This window comes from Ranitomeya variabilis, chromosome 7 (assembly GCF_051348905.1).
Source record: "Ranitomeya variabilis isolate aRanVar5 chromosome 7, aRanVar5.hap1, whole genome shotgun sequence".
Taxonomy (NCBI): Eukaryota; Metazoa; Chordata; class Amphibia; order Anura; family Dendrobatidae; genus Ranitomeya; species Ranitomeya variabilis.
In genome coordinates, this window is record NC_135238.1 from 79,509,553 (window position 1) to 79,530,178 (window position 20,626).

A 20,626-nucleotide genomic window follows, 5' to 3' on the forward strand; every position below is an offset into this window, starting at 1 on the left:
CTATCCTGGGAACATGAAGTATCACTGACATTGGTCTGCAGGCACAGCAGACTGAAATAGCCACACTGAACCCAAAACGAGGCAGAGAAGGTTAACCCCAGCATGACCACATCGGGGAGAGAATAACATGAAACAAATCCCGGCCTGGATAATAACAGCCTGGTTTTCTCCACACATACCGCTTAGAATTATCACCAAAAAGGTCTATCTTCATCTCATCAGACCAGAGAATCTTATTTCTCATAGTCTGAGAGTAATTCATGTGTTTTTTTAGCAAACTCTATGAGGGCTTTCATATGTCTTGCACTGAGGAGAGGTTTCCGTCGGGCCACTATGCCATAAAGGCCTGACTGGTGGAGGGCTGCAGTGATAGTTGACTTTGTGGAACTTTCTCCCATCTCCCTACTGCATCTCTGGAGCTCAGCCACAGTGATCTTGGGGTTCTTCTTTACCTCTCTCACCAAGGCTCTTCTCCCACGAGTGCTCAGCTTGGCTGGACGGCCAGATCTAGGAAGACTTCTGATGGTCCCAAACTTCTTCCATTTAAGGATTATGGAGGCCACTGTGCTCTTAGGAACCTTGAGTACTGCAGAAATTCTGTTGTAACCTTGGCCAAATCTGTGCCTTGCCACAATATTGTCTCTGAGCTCCTTGACCAGTTCCTTTGACCTCATGATTCTCATTTGGTCTGACATGCACTATGAGCTGTGAGGTCTTATATAGACAGGAGTGTGCCTTTACAAATCAAGTCCTATCAGTTTAATTAAACACAGCTGGACTCCAATGAAGGAGTAGAACCATCTCAAGGAGGATCACAAGGAAATGGACAGCATGTGACGTAAATATGAGTGTCTGATCAAAGGGTCTGAATACTTATGACCATGTGATATTTCAGTTTTTCTTTTTTATTAAATTTGCAAATATTTCTACATTTCTGTTTCTTTCAGTCAAGATGGGGTGCAGAGTGTACACTAACGAGAAAAAAATGAACTTTTTTGAATTTACCAAATGGTTGCAATGAAACAAAGAGTGACAAGTTGTAAGGGGTCTGAATACTTTCCGTACCCACTGTACTATTGCCAAAGTCAAGGGTAATCATATATACAGTAGAAAGTATGTGTGGGATAGAGCAAACAGAATGTCTTAAAATAAGCAACATATTCTGACCTCTGACAGATGAGACACCATCCATAACTGCTGTTCCACGGATTTCATCTCTGGTACAAGGTGGCCTCTGGTTTGCAATTATGTATCCATTTGCTGAATTGGTAGGTGTGCTCAATACCTGCACCATGGTGACAGTGGGCGCTTGTTGCACCACGTGGATGGCATGACTGGTCGGCTGTGAGGTCATGATGGAAGTAGGCATGTATGTCAAAGGTTTTGCCACAAAATTTGTTTGGGGTACAGGCTTGGCCATAATAACTGGCTGAGAACTCACCGGAGAACCTGTCACAAAAAAACAGAAATAAATACAGAAAGAATGAATAAAAGCATTACTAACTACATATTGGGTATAATGAATTACCTAATACATTAATTAACTAACCAAATACAAATAGAAAATCTGTGGGGAAAACAATTGGGATTGTACTAAAAACAGCCAACACTTATCTCATGCCTGAATCCAACTGTATTTCCATTATGTAACCCACCCTATTTATTTCCTAATCCTAGTTATAAGGATTTGGAGAATTCGCTCCAATTACCTGGTGCACTCTGGGAGTATCGATACTCTGGAACAGAGGCCATCTTAAAACCAAAATCATGTGGAACAGGGGATCCTTCTCGGGACATGCTGTCAGGGGTCTGCAAGCCACAGGAATCTGGATACGTTGGGGAGGCAGGTGCACTCCTAGGAGACAAATTATTATTTTAAGTGTCCTGGAATTGTTATCTCCAGGTATAGAGACTAATATTGTATTTAACACTACTGAACCCATCAATGTAAAATAGTAAAGGCTTGTCTGCTCAGCTAGACGGACACACAGAGAGACCTGACCGTCTAGCTGACCAGGTGGGGAGAAGTCTGCCTCTTGGAATAGTGAACTCACCCCGAACATGCTTTCAACTGCGCATTTCTCTGAAACACAACCGCATTTCAGAGAAAAACATGCTGGTTTGCAATTTAGGGGTCAGCCTCGTATACATGCTACCTGAATTACGGGAGAGGGTCCTTTTAATGTTTCAAGTTAGAAAAGGTCTGGTTCAGCAGTAATTCACAAGTTTTAAAATTTTTATATATACCCAAAATTTGCTCTCCTTAAAACTATCAAGATGACTTCCTCCCTGCAGGAGCAGAGCTGCCTCTCCACTAATCCCTGATGGTCCTACTACAATCCATCTAGGCATCACGGCTGACCGGAGTGACTGCCTGCAGCAGTCATGTGTTGTAGTCGTGATGTCATAGCTGCAGTCGTGTGAATAATGACAGTCAGGGAACAGTAGAGAACAAGTGCTGGAAAGCACAAGGTCAGCAATGAAGTATTCAGTTATTAAGGAGAGTAAGCCAATAAAGATAAATCTAAAATCAGCATCCTCTTCAAAAGGGGAACCTGGCAACAGTTTCTTGTTATAAAACTACTGCCAGCACATAATGTCCCTAATTAGGATCCTAACTATCTGCTCCAAGCAACCCTGCATCCCAGCATACAGCTAAAATGATTTGTATTCACTGCTCTCCACAGTAGTTCTTTACCAAGTGGTCTGATGGGTGTGTATGAACTGTGAACTCCCAAACCCAGCCCCATCAAAGGCAGAGGGGCCAGGTTCGTGAGCTTCTTAGCCGATGCCAAGGCTGGTCCCTACACACCCATCAGATCGCACAGCACTGAGTATCAAGCAGGAGAGTCAGAAATAAAGAAAAGCTGTATGCTGGGATACATGGGCGACTGGAACTGACAATTATAATCCTAATTATGAGACACAGAATGACCCACAGAGCTCAGTGATTTGAGATATGTGCACTGTGGGTTTCACAGCTGCAGCCTGTTAGATTGGAACAGCAGCGGAGAGAGCACGGGACCTGGGAAAGGCGAGTATTGTGTTTGATTAAGTCTGACAAGAAAAAAATACATGTACATATATATTCCAAAACACCCACTTTAATTATATACCAATACCTGGAAGAAAGCGGACCAAAAGGAGTACGAAATGATGAAACTCCCCTCTGCCTCCGTTTTCTAAACGCCTGCTCTACCAGCTTGGCTTCAGATGTAGGATCAATTCTCCAAAAGGAACCTTTTCCAGGCTCCTCCTGCGATCGTGGTACTTTTATAAAATACCGATTTAATGACAGATTGTGACGTATAGAGTTCTAGAGAGAAAAATCATTAGAGATATTAAAATGACCAAAGGCTATGTGTTACAAAAATGCAAATAGGAGAATAAACATATCCAACAAGTATATCCAACAAGTAGATCACTTGACTAGGTACACATTAGGGACATATTTATAAGATTATCTCAGAAAAGGGACATTTTTATTTAACACATCCTATTGTAAAATTATTATTATTCCAAGATCTATTGATTAAAATTTACTGGGTGTGGCTCGCGGCCTCACTGGGTGGGGCTCGCGGCCTCACTGGGTGGGGCTCGCGGCCTCACTGGGTGGGGCTCGCGGCCTCACTGGGTGGGGCTCGCGGCCTCACTGGGTGGGGCTAGAGGCTGTCCGCCAGCTTGGTGCATTAGAACCAGCAAAAAGTTATGAGAATAAAGGTCTCCAAGTGGTGACTTCTTTGAGTAGCCCTGCACAGAACAGCAGATCTGGGTGTGCATAACCTGGCAGGGGGAGGTAAGGTAAATATGATAAGATGGAGATAGGAGGAAATAGCCAGTCAAAGTAGGTGCTTGAAGCTGGATGCAATAGTGTGGCGAGTGTGCTTCATGTGAGTATATCGAATAGGGGTAACGTGGGAATCACTATGGGGGATGCAGGTACTGGATGTCGTATTATGGGGTTTTTAAATGTTTTTATGCTTTTTGTGTGGTGTTCCCTAAATAAAGATGTTTTTTGTATAAATTCTGTATTGTTGTGGTGATCCCAATTTATATGCATACACTGTGTCTTGTTTGGTTCTAGGTACTGGATGTGGCTCATGACCAGAGTATTCTTAGCTCACAATATCATATCCCATTCTTGAATCCTCATATAAGGCTTTTTTGCTCTTCTGTAGGACAAAAGCATTCCATCATGTAAGAACTATAAATCACAGATGTACCATGTGTTGTGAAAACTTGTTATGATGCCACTTTCATTATATTCATTTAAAAATAAAATAAAAATCAGTAATGATCATTCAGAAAAAATATCAGAAACCATCAAGGTAGAATGTATAGATTCCTCTAACCCAGACCTGGGCACAGTGTGTCCCGTGGGCCACATCCAGCTCTCTGGCTGCTCCCGTCCGGCCCATGGACCAAGACAGTCGAGGGGCTGACAACAGTGGCTTACAGGCTGCACCTTGTCCTCCCCGGCATGTTCGCCGCCGCCCACTGTCACCGCTATCCATCTACATCGACAGGATGTAGACAGCGGTGAATGCACTGGTGGAGGAGGGGCCGTCTGACCCTTCTTACACCATCAGCGTGTGAGACAGCTGACCCGATGATGTAATTTTATCGCGTCAGCTGTGCACTGCGGAGAGTTAGTACATTAGATAGTAGAAGGAGAGCGCCAGGAGAACAAGAGCAAGGTGAGCATGTGGCATTTTTTTTCCATGTGTATGGGATGTTTGGCTGGTCATGGGGAGGCTATGGGGCTCTCACGCTGGCCATGAAGAGGTTAATGGGGCTCTCATGCTGGCCATCGGGAGGCTATGGGGTGGCTTTGGGGCTCTCATGCAGCCCATGGGGAGGCTATGGGGCTCTCACGCTGGCCCTGGGGAGGCTATGGGGCTCTCACGCTGGCCCTGGGGAGGCTATGGGGCTCTCACGTTTGCCCTGGGGAGGCTATGGGGCTCTCATGCTGGCCCTAAGTAGGCTATGGGGCTCTCATGCTGGCCCTGGGGAGGCTATGGGGCTCTCATGCTGGCCATAGGGAGGCTGTGTGGGTGTCATGGTGATACTATGTGGGGACTCTTACAGGGCTGTGTGCTCATACGATTTACAGAAGGGGCTATATGTGGGCTCAAATGGTATATAGGAGAATGTCAGCATACTTCATTCTGCTCAAAATTAAGTGATACAATTAATATTAAATAATTATAATTAATATATTAATATTGAGCAGAATTAATTTCAGCCTATTGGTTCGACCCTCCACAACAGTCACAGTCTCATGTGGCCCCTGAGGAAAAATTAATTGCCCACCCCTTAACCTATCAACACTTATTCTACTTAGCCATGAAACCCATCATAGCACTTGTAAAAATACGTACCTGCCAGCCTTTATCTGCAGACCTATAGTAAGGATAATGCTTGGTAATATGAGCATAAATTCCACTCAATGTGAGTTGTCGATCTTTTGCACAGGAGATTGCTTGAACAATGAGTTGTGCATATGAATATGGGGGTTTGGAGTCATCCTGAGGAAAAGAATTATAAAGATATAACATTTACTGAGGGCTACAACATAATCATTGAATTAATTCAACTAAATGAAGACATTTGTCTAGTGAAGATGAAAACTATAGGAACAAATGGTGATAATGGGCTCAGCTATGGTTGAAATGCCAATAGCATACGTGGCTACCTCTGCTGTCCCTGCGGCCTGGTACCAGTCAAACTGGGGTATTTAGGGAATTAATTTCCGGATATAGATGCAGGGCGCAGAGATGCCACCAATATCTTCTATACATTTATGTCATATCTGATGTCATACATGTACACTGTGTTCCAAGTTATTATGCAAATTGGATTTAAGTGTCATAAAGATTTAATTGTTTTGTTTTTCAAATAAACTTATGGATGGTATTGTTTCTCAGGGCTCAATGGATCACTGAAATCAATTTTAAACACATGTGATAATTAGTCTTCCAGGTGATTCTAATTAAAGAAAAACTACTTAAAAATGATGTTCCACATTATTAAGCAGGCCACAGTTTTCATGGGAAAGAAAAAGGATCTCTCTGCTGCCGAAAAGCATCAAATAGTGCAATGCATTGGTCAAGGGACGAAAACATTAGATATTTCCCGAAAACTTAAGCGTGACCATAGTACTGTTAAGAGATTTGTGGCTGAATCTGAGCACAGACGTGTTCGTGCTGATAAAGGCATAAAGAGGAAGGTTTCTGCCAGGCACGTTCATCAGATTAAGAGAGCAGCTGCTAAAAAGCCATTACAAACCAGCAAACAGATATTTGAAGCTGCTGGTGCCTCTGGAGTCCTTTGAACCTCAAGGTGTAGGATCCTTCAAAGGCTTGCTTTGGTTCATAAACCTACTATTCGGCCACCCCAAAACAGTGTTCACAAGCAGTGGGCCCAAACATACATGAAGACTAATTTTCAAACAGTCTTGTTTACTGATGAGTGTCGAGCAACCCTGGATGGTCCAGATAGATGGAGTAGTGGATGGTTGGTGGATGGCCACCATGTCCCAACAAGGCTCCGACGTCAACAAGGAGGTGGAGGAGTCATGTTTTGGGCCGGAATCATGAGGAAACAGCTGGTAGGGCCCTTTAAGGTTCCTGAAGGTGTGAAAATGACCTCTGCAAAGTATATAGAGTTTCTGACTGACAACTTACTTCCATGGTATAAAAAGCAGAAACGTGCCTTCAGGAGTAAAATAATCTTCATGCGTGACAATGCACCATCATGCTGAAAATAATACCTCTGAGTCATTGCCTGCTATGGGCATAAAAGGAGATAAACTCATGGTGTGGCCACCATGTTCCCTTGACCTCAACCCTATAGAGAACCTTTGGAGTATCATCAAGAAAAAGATCAATGAGGGTGGGAGGCAGTTCACATCAAAACAGCAGCTCTGGGAGGCTATTCTGACTTCATGCAAAGAAATACAAGCAGAAACTCTCCAAAAACTCACAAGTTCAATGGATGCAAGAATTGTGAAGGTGATATCAAAGAAGGGTCCTATGTTAACATGTAACTTGGCCTGTTAGGATGTTTTGGAGTTAAATAGCTTTTTTGTTCAGTGAATGTGACCTCCTAATGCTGCAAATTCCACAAATGAGCATTTTCAGTTCTTTAAAGGGAACCTGTCACCACGTTTTTGGAAGATGGGATAAAAATAGCGTTAAATAGGGGCAGAGGTGGGCGTTACATTAGTGTGTGTGTTATGCGTTTATTACCCACCTAAGTTGCCGAAATAACTTTGCAAAGTCTCCGTTTTCGCCTGTCAATCAGGCTGGTCAGGTCGCATGGGCGTTGTCTTCCCCCAGATTTGGCGTAGTTTTCCGTTGGTGGCGTAGTGGTGTGCGCATGCCCAAAGTCCGGAATCCTCTTCCAGGGGATTTAAAATAGCGCGGTGTTCGTTATTGCATTGGTGATCGGTGGGCGCGGCCATCTTCCTTTGGCCGCGCGTGCGCAGAAGCGGCGCTCTGCTGGCCGCGGCTTCAGGAAAATGGCCGCCGCGATATCCATCTGCGCACGCGCGGCATCCCGCGGCCATTTTCCTGAAGCCGCGGCCAGCAGAGCGCCGCTTCTGCGCACGCGCGGCCAAAGGAAGATGGCCGCGCCCACCGATCACCAATGCAATAACGAACACCGCGCTATTTTAAATCCCCTGGAAGAGGATTCCGGACTTTGGGCATGCGCACACCACTACGCCACCAACGGAAAACTACGCCAAATCTGGGTGAAGACACCACGCCCATGTGACCTGACCAGCCTGATTGACAGGCGAAAACGGAGACTTTGCAAAGTTATTTCGGCAACTTAGGTGGGTAATAAACGCATAACACACACACTAATGTAACGCCCACCTCTGCCCCTATTTAACGCTATTTTTATCCCATCTTCCAAAAACGTGGTGACAGGTTCCCTTTAAAACATATCAAATGTTTAGAAATTATACTGTGCCTAATAATTTGGAACAGTGCATTTTGAGTTTTTATTCATTTTGGAGATTATACTGTTATCATTGGGAGGTTTCTTCAATAAAATTCGATGTATACTCTAATGGGTGATGACTTTTATTAGACTGACTGTCATTTGCACCGACCATTTAGGAAAATAGGAGAAAAATATCATTTGCATAATTATTTGGAACATGGTGTATTTTGTGAGACAACCCCTTTATCACCTTAAATTTATGTTGACCGTATGATACAACTCTTTGGAGTGGGATCAGTAGGGGAGACAGTGCAAGGCAGTGCGGGTATCGGCCGTGTTACCTAACCAGCACCCGACAGTAACCGATGCGATCTGAGGTTGGTCTGATACAATCAGATTAACATCTTAACTGCTGCTGCCAAGTGGAAAAGCTGCAGACTTCAAGATGGCGACTAGGGTTGAGCGACCTTAACTTTTATGGGATCGGGTCGGGTTTCACGAAACCCGACTTTCTCAAAAGTCGGGTCGAGTGAAATCGGCCGATCCTATAAAAAAGTCGGGGTCGGGGTCGGCCGAAACCCGAAACCCAATGCACTGCAATGGGATACTATGGTTCCCAGGGTCTGAAGGAGAGGAAACTCTCCTTCAGGCCCTGGGATCCATATTTAAGTGTAAAATAAATAATTAAAATAAAAAATATTGATATACTCACCTGTCCGGCGGCCCCTGCAACTTACCGAGGGAACCGGCGGCCTGCTTTGGTTAAAATGAGCGCGTCCAGGGCCTTCCGTGACGTCACGGCTTTGTGATTGGTCGCGACCAATCACAAAGCCGTGACGTCATCTTAAGGTCCTTCACACGCTGATTCTTAGGAAGGAAGGCTGCCGGAAAGAAGCAGGGCGCGTCCGAGGGTGAGTATATTCCTATTAGGTATATACTCACCCTCGGCTTCTTTCCGGCAGCCTTCCTTCCTAAGAATCAGCGTGTGAAGGACCTTAAGATGACATCACGGCTTTGTGATTGGTCGCGACGGCCCATGTGACCGCCACGCGACCAATCACAAGCCGTGACGTCACCGCAGGCCATTCACGCGCTGATTCTTAGGAAGGAAGGCTGCCGGTTAGTACCAGGGCGCGTCAGAGGGTGAATATATCAATATTTTTTATTTTGATTCTTTATTTTACACTTAAATATGGATTCCGATATGGATTCCCGATATCGCAAACATATCGGAACTCGGTATCGGAATTCCGATCCCAGATTCAGAAGATCGCCGACCTCATGGCCGACCCCACACAGGGGTCGGGTTTCATGAAACCCGACTTTGCCAAAAGTCGGCGACTTCTGAAAATGGCCGACCCGTTTCACTCAACCCTAATGGCGACCATTACTTCTGACAGGTATCTGCCTCTGTGGGGTGCCGATTAGTTGCCATGGCAGTCGGGGGTCTTCTGAAGGCCCGCATGTTAGCCATGTGAGATCTCCTGGGAAACACAGCCTGTGGATGGGCTTCACAGTAATCAAATATAAAGATATTTGTGCCATATGGCAAACGCTTCAACAGAAAAAAGAATCAAAGTCCAGAATTGGCATTTTTGGTTGCTGGAACCAAACCAAAATGCAATGAAAAGAGATTAAAACTTTGTATGCAGCCCCAAAGAAGTATCAATAAAAACATCAGACGATCCCACATACAGGTCATTAATGGAAAAATAAAAAGTTGTAGGTCTCAAAAAAGGTGACAATTCTTTCAAGAAAAGTTCAGCATTTTTTAGACACTAAAATATAAAACAATAAGTTTGGTATCACCATAATCCCACTGAACTGGAGAATCATGCTACATTTTTATCGCCTACTCAACAATCTAAATTGAATGGTGTCATTCAAGACTACAACTTGTTCAGCAAAAAAAACTCATACATTTACGTCGGCAGAAAAAGAAAGAAAAAATTATGACTCTGGGAAGAAGTGAGGAAAAGCAAAATAAAATAAAAGAATATTTGTCCAGCCCTTGAAATGTTATTTCCACAATATTAATCACACTTCAGTTGCTTACATTCCTAAAATAAACTTATTATCAATTTCAAAAAGTTATTGTGGTGCCAGATGATATCTCCTGAAAATTTGCATGTCAATGATATTGCTTACCGGGATGAGGATACGTCCTATAGTTCTTGCATGACAGGTCGCACATGCTCAGTAGGCACTGGCTAATCCAGCAGTCTAAAATCTGAGCACAGCCTTCACTATTTAAAGGGAACCTGTCACCCCGTTTTTTCAAGATGAGATAAAAATAGCGTTAAATAGGGGCAGAGCTGTGCTTTACATTAGTGTATTTTTTGTGCCTTTATTCCCCACCTATGCTGCCGAAATACCTTTGTAAAGTCGCCGTTTTGGGCTGTCACTCACGCTGGTCTGGTCATATGGGCATGGTGACATCGCTGTTTCTCGGCGATCTCCATCTGCGCACGCGCGGCATCCCGCGGCCATTTTCCTGAAGCCCCGGGAAGCCGAGCACTACCATCTGCGCACGCGCGGCCTCAGGAAGATGGCCGTGCCCACCGATAAACCGCTGAATAGTGCAGATCGCGCTCTTTTCCTTCAGCTGTGCAGTGGATTCGCCTGTTGGGCATGCGCACACCACTGCGCCACCAACGGAAAGCTGAGCAAGATCTGGGGGAGAAACAGCGATGTCACCACGCCCATATGACCAGACCAGCGTGAGTGACAGCCCAAAACGGCGACTTTACAAAGGTATTTCGGCAGCATAGGTGGGGAATAAAGACACAAAAAATACACTAATGTAAAGCACAGCTCTGCCCCTATTTAACGCTATTTTTATCTCATCTTGAAAAAACGGGGTGACAGGTTCCCTTTAAATAGTGAAATGAAAGCTGTGATGTGATTGGTTGCTGAAAGAAAAAAAAAGCTAGGAGAACATATACAGGGGAAATATATCTAAAGCACATACAGAATTTTATTAACCCAACAACTAAATGTTATCATCAGGAAGCGGTTCCCGCAAAGGACATACAGTTACTTTATGGTGATAATGCTGGCACATAAGCTGTGACCACACAATTGCTGTCTGAAGCTTGGCTTAAGTGATAGTCGGCTGTGTCACAGCCAGGGACGGTGCCCACATCCATCGCTTATGCTGTTTAACCCTTTAAATGCTGCAATCATTAGGGATCACAGCATTTAGAAGGCTAGAAGAGGGAGGAGGTTCCCTCTCCCATCTCATCACGGCCTCTCATGTAATTGTGTGCTGCTGATGGTAGTCATAGCAAGCAGAGGTGAAATGACGACTTCCGGGTCTGCCAGCTTTAGTTGTCAGGGCTCCTTTTGCATCAATTACTGCATCAATGCGGCATGGCATGGAGGCTATCAGACTGTGGCACTGCTGAGGTGTTATGGAAGCCCAGGTTGCTTTGATAGCAGCCTTCAGCTCGACTGCATCGTTGGGTCTGGTGTCTCATCTTCCTCTTGACAATACCATATGGATTCTCTATGGGGTTAAGGTCAGACGTGGGTTTGCTGGCCAATCAAGCACAGTGATACTGTTTTTATACCAGTTATTGGAACTTTTGGCAGTGTGGACAGGTGCCAAGTCCTGCTGGAGAATGACATTTCCATCTCCAAAAAGCTTGTCGGCAGAGGGAAGCATAAAGTGCAGCAATGGAAGTGCAGGGGCTCCGGGCTTTCACAAAATGTCAGTGGAGCCCCTGTAACACCAAATCCCGCCAAATACTGCCGTACCAGCCTGGTATGGGAGTCAGATCATCGCCCTACAGCGTCAGACCACCGAACACCCCCTCTTCCCAGACCAGGGCCAGCAGAATCACCCGACTCCTGCTGCCGTCACACTCCTGGTAAGTACATTCAGACTAAGGCGCATCCCCATTTTCCCCAAAAAATATTTTGGGAAAAAAGTGCATCTAAGTCTGAAAAATATGGTAAGTGAAATGTTAGACATTGTACTATACCTATATTTCTCTGCTGTATCTGTGCATCATGAATTGTGGTATGTGGTAAAGGGGCCCACTGAGACGCTTTCGTCCCAGAACCCACGAAAACCTGGAGCTGGCGCTGAGCAAGTATAATGTGCTGTGTGCTGCCAGAAGGCAGTGTGCCAAAACATGTGTTGAGGAAAGCAACACCACCCACAGATGGTAAGACACTGTATCACATGTGCTTTTTGACTACCTATGTTTGTTTTCTACAGAGTCCCTTGTGACTCACTAGATTTGCAGTATGATAGAATGAACAATTACTTCAATGTACCAGGCACTTTTGTTACAGTCTCCTTGTTAGCTATACTGGTGGGTGTGTTACGCCACCTTGTGGTTTCCCGCTTTTTTATCAATCCTTTATGTATTTTTGTTTATTTTTGTTTGTTCAATAAAGATTTACATTTTTTACTATATGGTTTTTGCGTACACTTTTTGTATATGATCTATTTTAATTGTACTGCACCCTTTACTTTACCCATGTTGGTTTGGTGGCACTTAAATATTTGGGTATAGTTACCATATTTAGTTTTCTAGAGTTGCTGCAACCATTTATACAACACCCTCTCTCATAGAGGAGTATTATGTGATGTGCATCCATCCCTCCCTCATCCATCCATCTATCCCCACACATACATCACTATAGAGTGAGCTTCGGAAGCAGCTGAAGTGTATGTGGTAAAAATGTAGCCATAGACACACATATTACTATAGACTCTTCACCACTGTGGATGTGCCGTGGGGACATGTGACGCTCTATCACCACTGTGGATGTGATGTGGGGACATGTGACGCTCTATCACCACTGTGGATGTGATGTGGGGACATGTGACGCTCTATCACCACTGTGGATGTGATGTGGGGACATGTGACGCTCTATCACCACTGTGGATGTGATGTGGGGACATGTGACGCTCTATCACCACTGTGGATGTGATGTGGGGACATGTGAAGCCCTATCACCACTGTGGATGTGATGTGGGGACATGTGACGCTCTATCACCACTGTGGATGTGATGTGGGGACATGTGAAGCCCTATCACCACTGTGGATGTGATGTGGGGACACGTGATGCTCTATCACCACTGTGGATGTGATGTGGGGACACGTGATGCTCTATCACCACTGTGGATGTGATGTGGGGACATGTGGCGCTCTATCACCACTGTGGATGTGATGTGGGGACATGTGACGCTCTATCACCACTGTGGATGTGATGTGGGGACATGTGAAGCCCTATCACCACTGTGGATGTGATGTGGGGACATGTGACGCTCTATCAGCACTGTGGATGTGATGTGGGGACATGTGACGCTCTATCACCACTGTGGATGTGATGTGGGGACATGTGACGCTCTATCAGCACTGTGGATGTGATGTGGGGACATGTGAAGCTCTATCACCACTGTGGATGTGATGTGGGGACATGTGAAGCTCTATCACCACTGTGGATGTGATGTGGGGACATGTGAAGCTCTGTCACTAGTGATGAGCGAGTGTACTCGTTGCTCGGGTTTCCCCGAGCACGCTCGGGTGATCTCAGAGTATTTGAAAGTGCTCGGAGATTTAGTTTTCGTCACCTCAGCTGCATGATTTACGGCTGCTAGCCAGCTTGAGTACATGTGAGGGTTGCCTGGTTGCTAGGGAATCCCCACATATATTCAAGCTGGCTAACAGATGTAAATCATGCAGCTGAGGTAACGAAAACTAAACCTCCAAGCACTTACAAATACTCGGAGACCACCCGAGCAACGAGTATACTCGCTCATCACTATCTGTCACCGCTGTGGATGCGATGTGGAGACACGTGAAGCTCTGTCACCACTGTGGATGTGAAGGGACATGTGAAGATCTATCGCCACTGTGGATGTGTTGTGGAGACCCGTGTAGCTCTTTCACCACTGTAGATGTGTTGTGGAGACCCGTGTAGCTCTTTCACCACTGTGGATGTGATGTGTAGACACGTGAAGCTCTGTCACCACTGTGGATGTGATGTGTAGACACGTGAAGCTCTGTCACCACTGTGGTGTGGAGTGCAGTGATTGTGCGGCTTTCCACAGAAAGGACACCACTCTGTCAGTCATGAATGATCTGAGACGAAGAGCCGGCTCCTTTCTGTGAACGATGGGGGCCAGCTCACCACTGGAAGCTGAGACAATTTTTTTTTTCTCTTGCATGACTGGGTTTTGAGAGGGGTCGAGAAAAAGACTCAGATCAGATTTGCATGGAATGATTGTCAATGGCCTTGTGACTGGACTCCTCCCAACTGGACACATACATTTATTGTGATTGCCTGGTTATTGCTCACATGATCAGTGATATATTTAAGGATAAGGTCCTTAAGTAAGTTTGCTGAAATAGCTGACATAGTAAAGTACAGGAGACTAGAGTCACTGACATTCACACGTATGTCAGAGTCAGACAGGACAGGTGGATGTACAGCAACTGCAAGAGATGAGGTGGCCTTCTTAGGTTAAAAAATGGAGGATTTATACCTCTGCTATTAATTTCTGTTGCTGCTGTTTACATTGGGTAAGTAATACTGAGACAGACAAACACTGTGGACAGAGCTAGGTATATCTAAATAATTGCAGAGTATAGTAAGTCAGCACTGAGTGTCACACATGGCCTCCTGACATGGAGGAGCTTTTCACACCTTAGGGTACATTACCACGATCAGGAACTGCTGCGGTTTTGATGCTGCGTATTTATGCAAACCCGCAGAGGCCAGATGTTACAGCATGGTGAATCGGATTTTGTTTGCGTGTGCTTGTGGCTCACCCCTGGAGACTGACATGCGGCACGCCTCTCCAGACCGCAGCATGTCAATTTCTATTGTGGAGATGCTATAGAATGTTAAGTTACCGTAGTTTTTTGTTTTTTTTAATCTATACTATTTTGGGGTACATACAATGCATTGATTGCTTCTTAATGCATTTTTTGTGGAAGTGTGGTGACCAAACACCCACAATTCTGGCATTCGATAATTTTTTTTTTTACTTTTATACTTTTTACAGATGTGGTTAATTTTCATTTTAAGTAGATCATACTTTTGTGAAGACGTTGCTACCTAAAGTAATTTGATTTTTTGTTACAACCACTACATTGTTACCAAAGGTAAAGGGGAGGAGTGATCCACATTGCTATCTGATGATGCTTTGTGTGAGTGTCCTCCCAGCATGCAGTGGGATTCTCAAATGAAGGGTCATTAAAAGGAACTACAAAAAGAGAAAAGCTGTTAGATGGTGTAGTTAAAGCACCACTCTAGCAGTTTTTATTTCACCCCTGGAGTGGTGTTTTAAATCTCCGACCACTGCCCCGGCTGAAACTTACTCTTCGGCGTCTTCAACTGATTTGAAACGCTGCTTCGGTCCGTGTCCTGCAGTCTGTGACCTGCCGACTGCTCCAGTGTTTGCTGCAGGAGCCGGAAGTCACTAATTAATGTAAGTCTATAGGAGCCTTGTTCCGGCTCTCATAGATTGAGAGGCTGTGATGTAGATTCTGACTTCCAGCCAGTCAGAAGCTGCGCTCACAAGATGGCGCTGCTGGTCCGTAGCGGTGCTGAAAAATGGGGAAGGAGAGTAGGAGACAGGGGGCTTGGGTTTAAAGCACCACTTCAGCAGCCAAAAGAAACCCAAAAAAATACGATGGAGTGGTGCTTTACTTATTAATCCAAGTAGATTAGAAAATAATTCAGATTATGGCTGTAGTTTAGGTTACAATGCAGTAATAGAGCTGTCAAGAGTCATTGTTCCAGTTCAGGAACCTGAGGTTTCTTTTCACTAGAATATGTAAAAAAAAAAAAAAAAAAAAATAAAAAAAACAGATCCAAAACAACATCATTTGCTGGCTTTAGATGGTTGTCCACGACTTTAATAACCTAGCCTTTGGATAGGGGACGCGGTTACTGCGTCCACTCTGTACCCTTAGGCTGGTGACTGAACCCAAGCGTCACCCCTTCCTCCATGATCGAATGCTGGCAGGGAGAATGAGGCCAGATGCAGACGATCTGGAACCAGCAGCGCTTTAGGCGCAGTGTATGTCTGCTGCGTCTAAAGCACTGCTGTTAATTGAACGCAGGTGAATCCGCATGTGATCACTGAACCGTGTGGAATTACCGCGTTCAATACATTATATGGGTGAAATTTCTCTTGCGGAGACTAGCGTCTTTGCAAGAGAAATTGACATGCTGCGGTCTGGAGAGACACGCCACATGTCCGTCTCTGCGGGTGATCTGCGGGCATCTCTGGACGCATAGTGGACATGGGTTCTCTGAAAATCTTATCCACTATGCTGTAACATTTGGACGCGGCATAAGTATGCCGCGTCCAACCAGCAGCATTTACTGACTGTGTGCACCTTGGATGCGTGCAGGCTCCAGGCAGCGTTATAACGCTATTAACCTGCTGATTAACCCCATATCTGCAGGTTAACAGCGTTCTTCCTGGCGACCGGTTCCCTATAAGACTAATAATCTTATATAGAGCCAGCACATACCACAGCGCTTATTAGTTCAGAAAGGACATGTACAAACAATATTAGAAAGTAACGCAGATCAGCAATACAACCGAGGAGGGAACGCTCTGCGCACAGGAGCTTACAATCTGAGGAAATGGCAATGCTATAAAGCAGTCTGTACTGCTTCACTAGACGCCTATACAGCTGTATAATGAGGCACTGGCTTCACAGTGGAATGATAACAGTGAGGAAAGTAGTACTATTTGCAAGAAGAGCTGTTTTCTTAACCAAAAAAACGTCAGCTCTTTAGACTGAGCGGAGCCGAGTGAGCCAGATCACCAGAAAGAGCCGGACTGCCCATCACTAGGATTTCCAATACTTGAGTGATGACAGTGGTCAGTGCAGGGGCAGAAACGGGCAGCCAATGAGAGAGCAGAGGGCGGGGCTGGACACTGAGCCTGGGCGGTGCCAGCCCTGGCTGCGAGGTTACAAAATAAAGCACAGGGAGCTGGCAAGTTTGTTCATCTGCGGCTCTACCAAAGTGGGGGCAGGGAATGAGGTGAAGTTCAGGAGGAACAAAAGGCAGAAACAAAAAACTAAATGTTTATCACAATACAACACAGATTAGCTGAAGAAAAAAAAAAATGATTTCAGGGTCGGCCAATCTCTAAGTGCCGTGAGCCTGGAGAAGAAGCAGGTGCTTGTGGGAAATATAAACACACTGGTCACATGGTCAGCACTTAAGGACCGCCCACCTGACACTGAGCAGGGAGAAGCAGTTATGGAGAAGCTAAGGTTAGGAAGAGGAGTAAGAATGTAGTCAATGAGCATCTGAAGGCATGGTTGTGTTACTCTAGAGATTATTTGGCTATAGGAAGTTTATAAAAAAAAAAAAGATTTGGGGATAATCCCTTTAAATTTTCTAATCTCAGGAGCATTCCTCCTTCAGGTTTTTCTTCAGTAGCTTTGCCAGAAGTAATAGGAATGACATATTGAAATAAGTGCAGGAGAAAATGGAAGATACATGCAAGCAATCTCGCGGTGACAGTCTGCCTTACTAAATCTACTTGACAGCAGGTATCACCGTGGACACACAACCGCCATCATCATTCAGGAAGGGTAGGAGGTGATCATATCATTGTTGCCACAGGAATAAATATATATATATATATATATATATATATATATATATATATATATATATATATCAGCAAAGTGAATGAGATGTCTGAAATTTAATTTATTCCTTTATTAATTATTCTTTATTTATTTTATATTTAGTTATCTATTTATTCCTTGGGAACTTGAAGCATCAAAGCATTTTTTTTCAAATCTGCAGAATGTCAATACTTTCACCTATTCAAATGAAAGGAAAAAAAAAGTAAGTAAAAACACACCAAAAATCATGATTTCTATGCGGTGATTTTCCTGACAAAACTCGTTTTTTTTTTGCTGCAGAAATATCTGCTGTAAGTGCTCTGTGTGCACATTCCTGAATAACGAGAGAGATTTGGACCTAAATATATAATTATTTATCCCACCTAGGAAATGAAAAAGAATGTGCAAAAAAACAAAACCAATGCAAGAATTTCAGTCTTATTCATCTCCCCTATAAAAATCACGATCAAGAAAAGTGATCAAAAGATCATATGACTTTTTGATCACTTTTCTTTATCAAGTTATCATGTTTTCTTTATCATTACAATGAAAAATACAGCTTGTCCTGCAAAAAAATAAGCCCTCAGACAACTATCTACAGAAAAACAAAAAAGTATGAGTTTCAGTAGAATATTTTTAATTTTTTTTCCCTCAAACTTGGTTTATTTTTTTTTTTAGCAAAAGTAGTAAAACAGAATAACTAAATACATATTTATATATATATTATTATATATTCGCATGCAGAAAAAAGAGGAGTGTTAATTATACTGAATTTAGGGGCATTTAAAAATTAGAATCCAGAATTACTATTTTTTTTTTACGCATTGCATCTCCCAGAAAGTGTATTAAAAATGATCAAAAAGGGATATGTACCCCAAAATGGGATCAATGACAAATGCATCCTGTTGTGGAAAAACAAATTGGCCATCACACATATTCTTTACAGGGAAAATATGACACTTCTAATTCTCAGAATATGGCGCTACAAAATAAATGATTTTTTTTCAAATAGTATATTTATTATAGAAAACTAATAAACCATAAATAAAACTACTATACATAAATTTGGGGAAGCCATAATTCTGCTGATCCACATAGTAAAGTTAAAACTTTATTCATGTATCACATGAAAAGCAAAACACGTAAAAGTAAAAAAAAGCATAATTGGAGTTTTTTTCCCCCATTTCTTAATAAAAGAGTTAATAAAAAGTTAGGTATTAAGTTGTATTTACCCCAAAATTATGTCACTAACCAATGCAACTCATTCAACAAAAAAAAAAAAAAAAAAAGGTCATGCACAGAAACATGTACAAAAAAAACGCAGTGCAGAGACTGTCCGGCGGCTCTCCCGATCCAAGCGTGACAGCTTCATGTAGTCATAGTCGGGTCGGGAAAGCCGCCGGCCAGTCCGTGCACTGCGTACCGATACCGATCTCGGTCCGATGTATACGGATGGCTGTTTCATCATAATTTATGACAGAGGTGTACTCCAGTCCGTGACTGAAATACATTTCTTGCTTTGACGCACGGCAGCTGAACATTGTGCCAGATTCATTAAGCGGTGCACGTCTGCAGCGCACAGTTTATCAAGAACGGCGTGCAAAACGGAACTGGGGCGCAAGTGTTTTTTCAAGATCAGGGAATGAAGATGCTATTGTCAACACACACGTACATAGTGAGATATTATTTTATCCAGTGTAGGAAATACTTTGAGCTACAGACACCCACATGAAATGCACAAATCTTTCCAGCAGTTTTCTACAATGTACCATCCAGGAGTTAGGGTGGGTTGGCTCACAGAGCATGGTCTAGGGTGGATACTATATTAAGGGTGGGTTGGCTCACAGAGCATGGTCTAGGGTGGATACAATTGTAAGGGTGGGATGGCTCACAGAGCATGGTCTAGGGTGGATACAATTGTGAGGGTGGGTTGGCTCACAGAGCATGGTCTAGGGTGGATACAATTGTGAGGGTGGGTTGGCTCACAGAGCATGGTCTAGGGTGGATACAATTGTGAGGGTGGGTTGGCTCACAGAGCATGGTCTAGGGTGGATACAATTGTAAGTGTGGGTTGGCTCACAGAGCATGGTCTAGGGTGGATACAATTGTAAGTGTGGGTTGGCTCACAGAGAATGGTCTAGGGTGGATACAATTGTAAGTGTGGGTTGGCTCACAGAGCATGGTCTAGGGTGGATACAATTGTAAGTGTGGGTTGGCTCACAGAGCATGGTCTAGGGTGGATACAATTGTAAGTGTGGGTTGGCTCACAGAGCATGGTCTAGGGTGGATACAATTGTAAGTGTGGGTTGGCTCACAGAGCATGGTCTAGGGTGGATACAATTGTAAGTGTGGGTTGGCTCACAGAGCATGGTCTAGGGTGGATACAATTGTAAGTGTGGGTTGGCTCACAGAGCATGGTCTAGGGTGGATACAATTGTAAGTGTGGATTGGCTCACAGAGCATGGTCTAGGGTGGATACAATTTTAAGTGTGAGTTGGCTCACAGAGCATGGTCTAGGGTGGATACAATTGTATGTACAGTATGTATGTGTTTACTTTCTCTGTGTACAATATTGTTCTCATTCACTGACTGCAAACAACAACTTGGAACTACTCAAGAATTAATTATATGTTAGAAAGCCATGATTAAAGGTACCTTCACACGAAGCGACGCTGCAGCGATAGCGACAACGATGCCGATCGCTGCAGCGTCGCTGTTTGATCGCTGGGGAGCTGTCACACAGACCGCTCTCTCCAGCGACCAACGATGCCGAGGTCCCCGGGTAACCAGGGTAAACATCGGGTTGCTAAGCGCAGGGCCGCGCTTAGTAACCCGATGTTTACCCTGGTTACCAGCGTAAAAGTAAAAAAAACAAACAGTACATGCTCACCTGCGCGTCCCCCAGCGTCTGCATCCTGACACTGACTGAGCTCCGGCCCTAACAGCAGAGCGGTGACGTCACCGCTGTGCTTTCACTTTAGGGCCGGTGCTCAGTAAGTGTCAGGAAGCAGACGCTGGGGGACGCGCAGGTGAGTATGTGCTGTTTG

The 20,626-nt window shown here is 44.2% G+C and overlaps 1 protein-coding gene across 1 annotated transcript in view; it reads right to left on the bottom strand.

The window, feature by feature from the left end:
- FOXK1 (forkhead box K1) overlaps positions 1 to 20,626 on the bottom strand; it is a 115,243-nt gene that overhangs the window by 23,447 nt on the left and 71,170 nt on the right. The window contains exons 4-7 of the mRNA XM_077275339.1: positions 5,382 to 5,528; positions 3,123 to 3,316; positions 1,710 to 1,855; positions 1,168 to 1,449 (exon numbers count right to left, since the gene is read on the bottom strand). Coding sequence (XP_077131454.1) covers positions 1,168 to 1,449; positions 1,710 to 1,855; positions 3,123 to 3,316; positions 5,382 to 5,528 — 769 coding nt within the window. The remainder of the gene's footprint in view (positions 1 to 1,167; positions 1,450 to 1,709; positions 1,856 to 3,122; positions 3,317 to 5,381; positions 5,529 to 20,626) is intronic.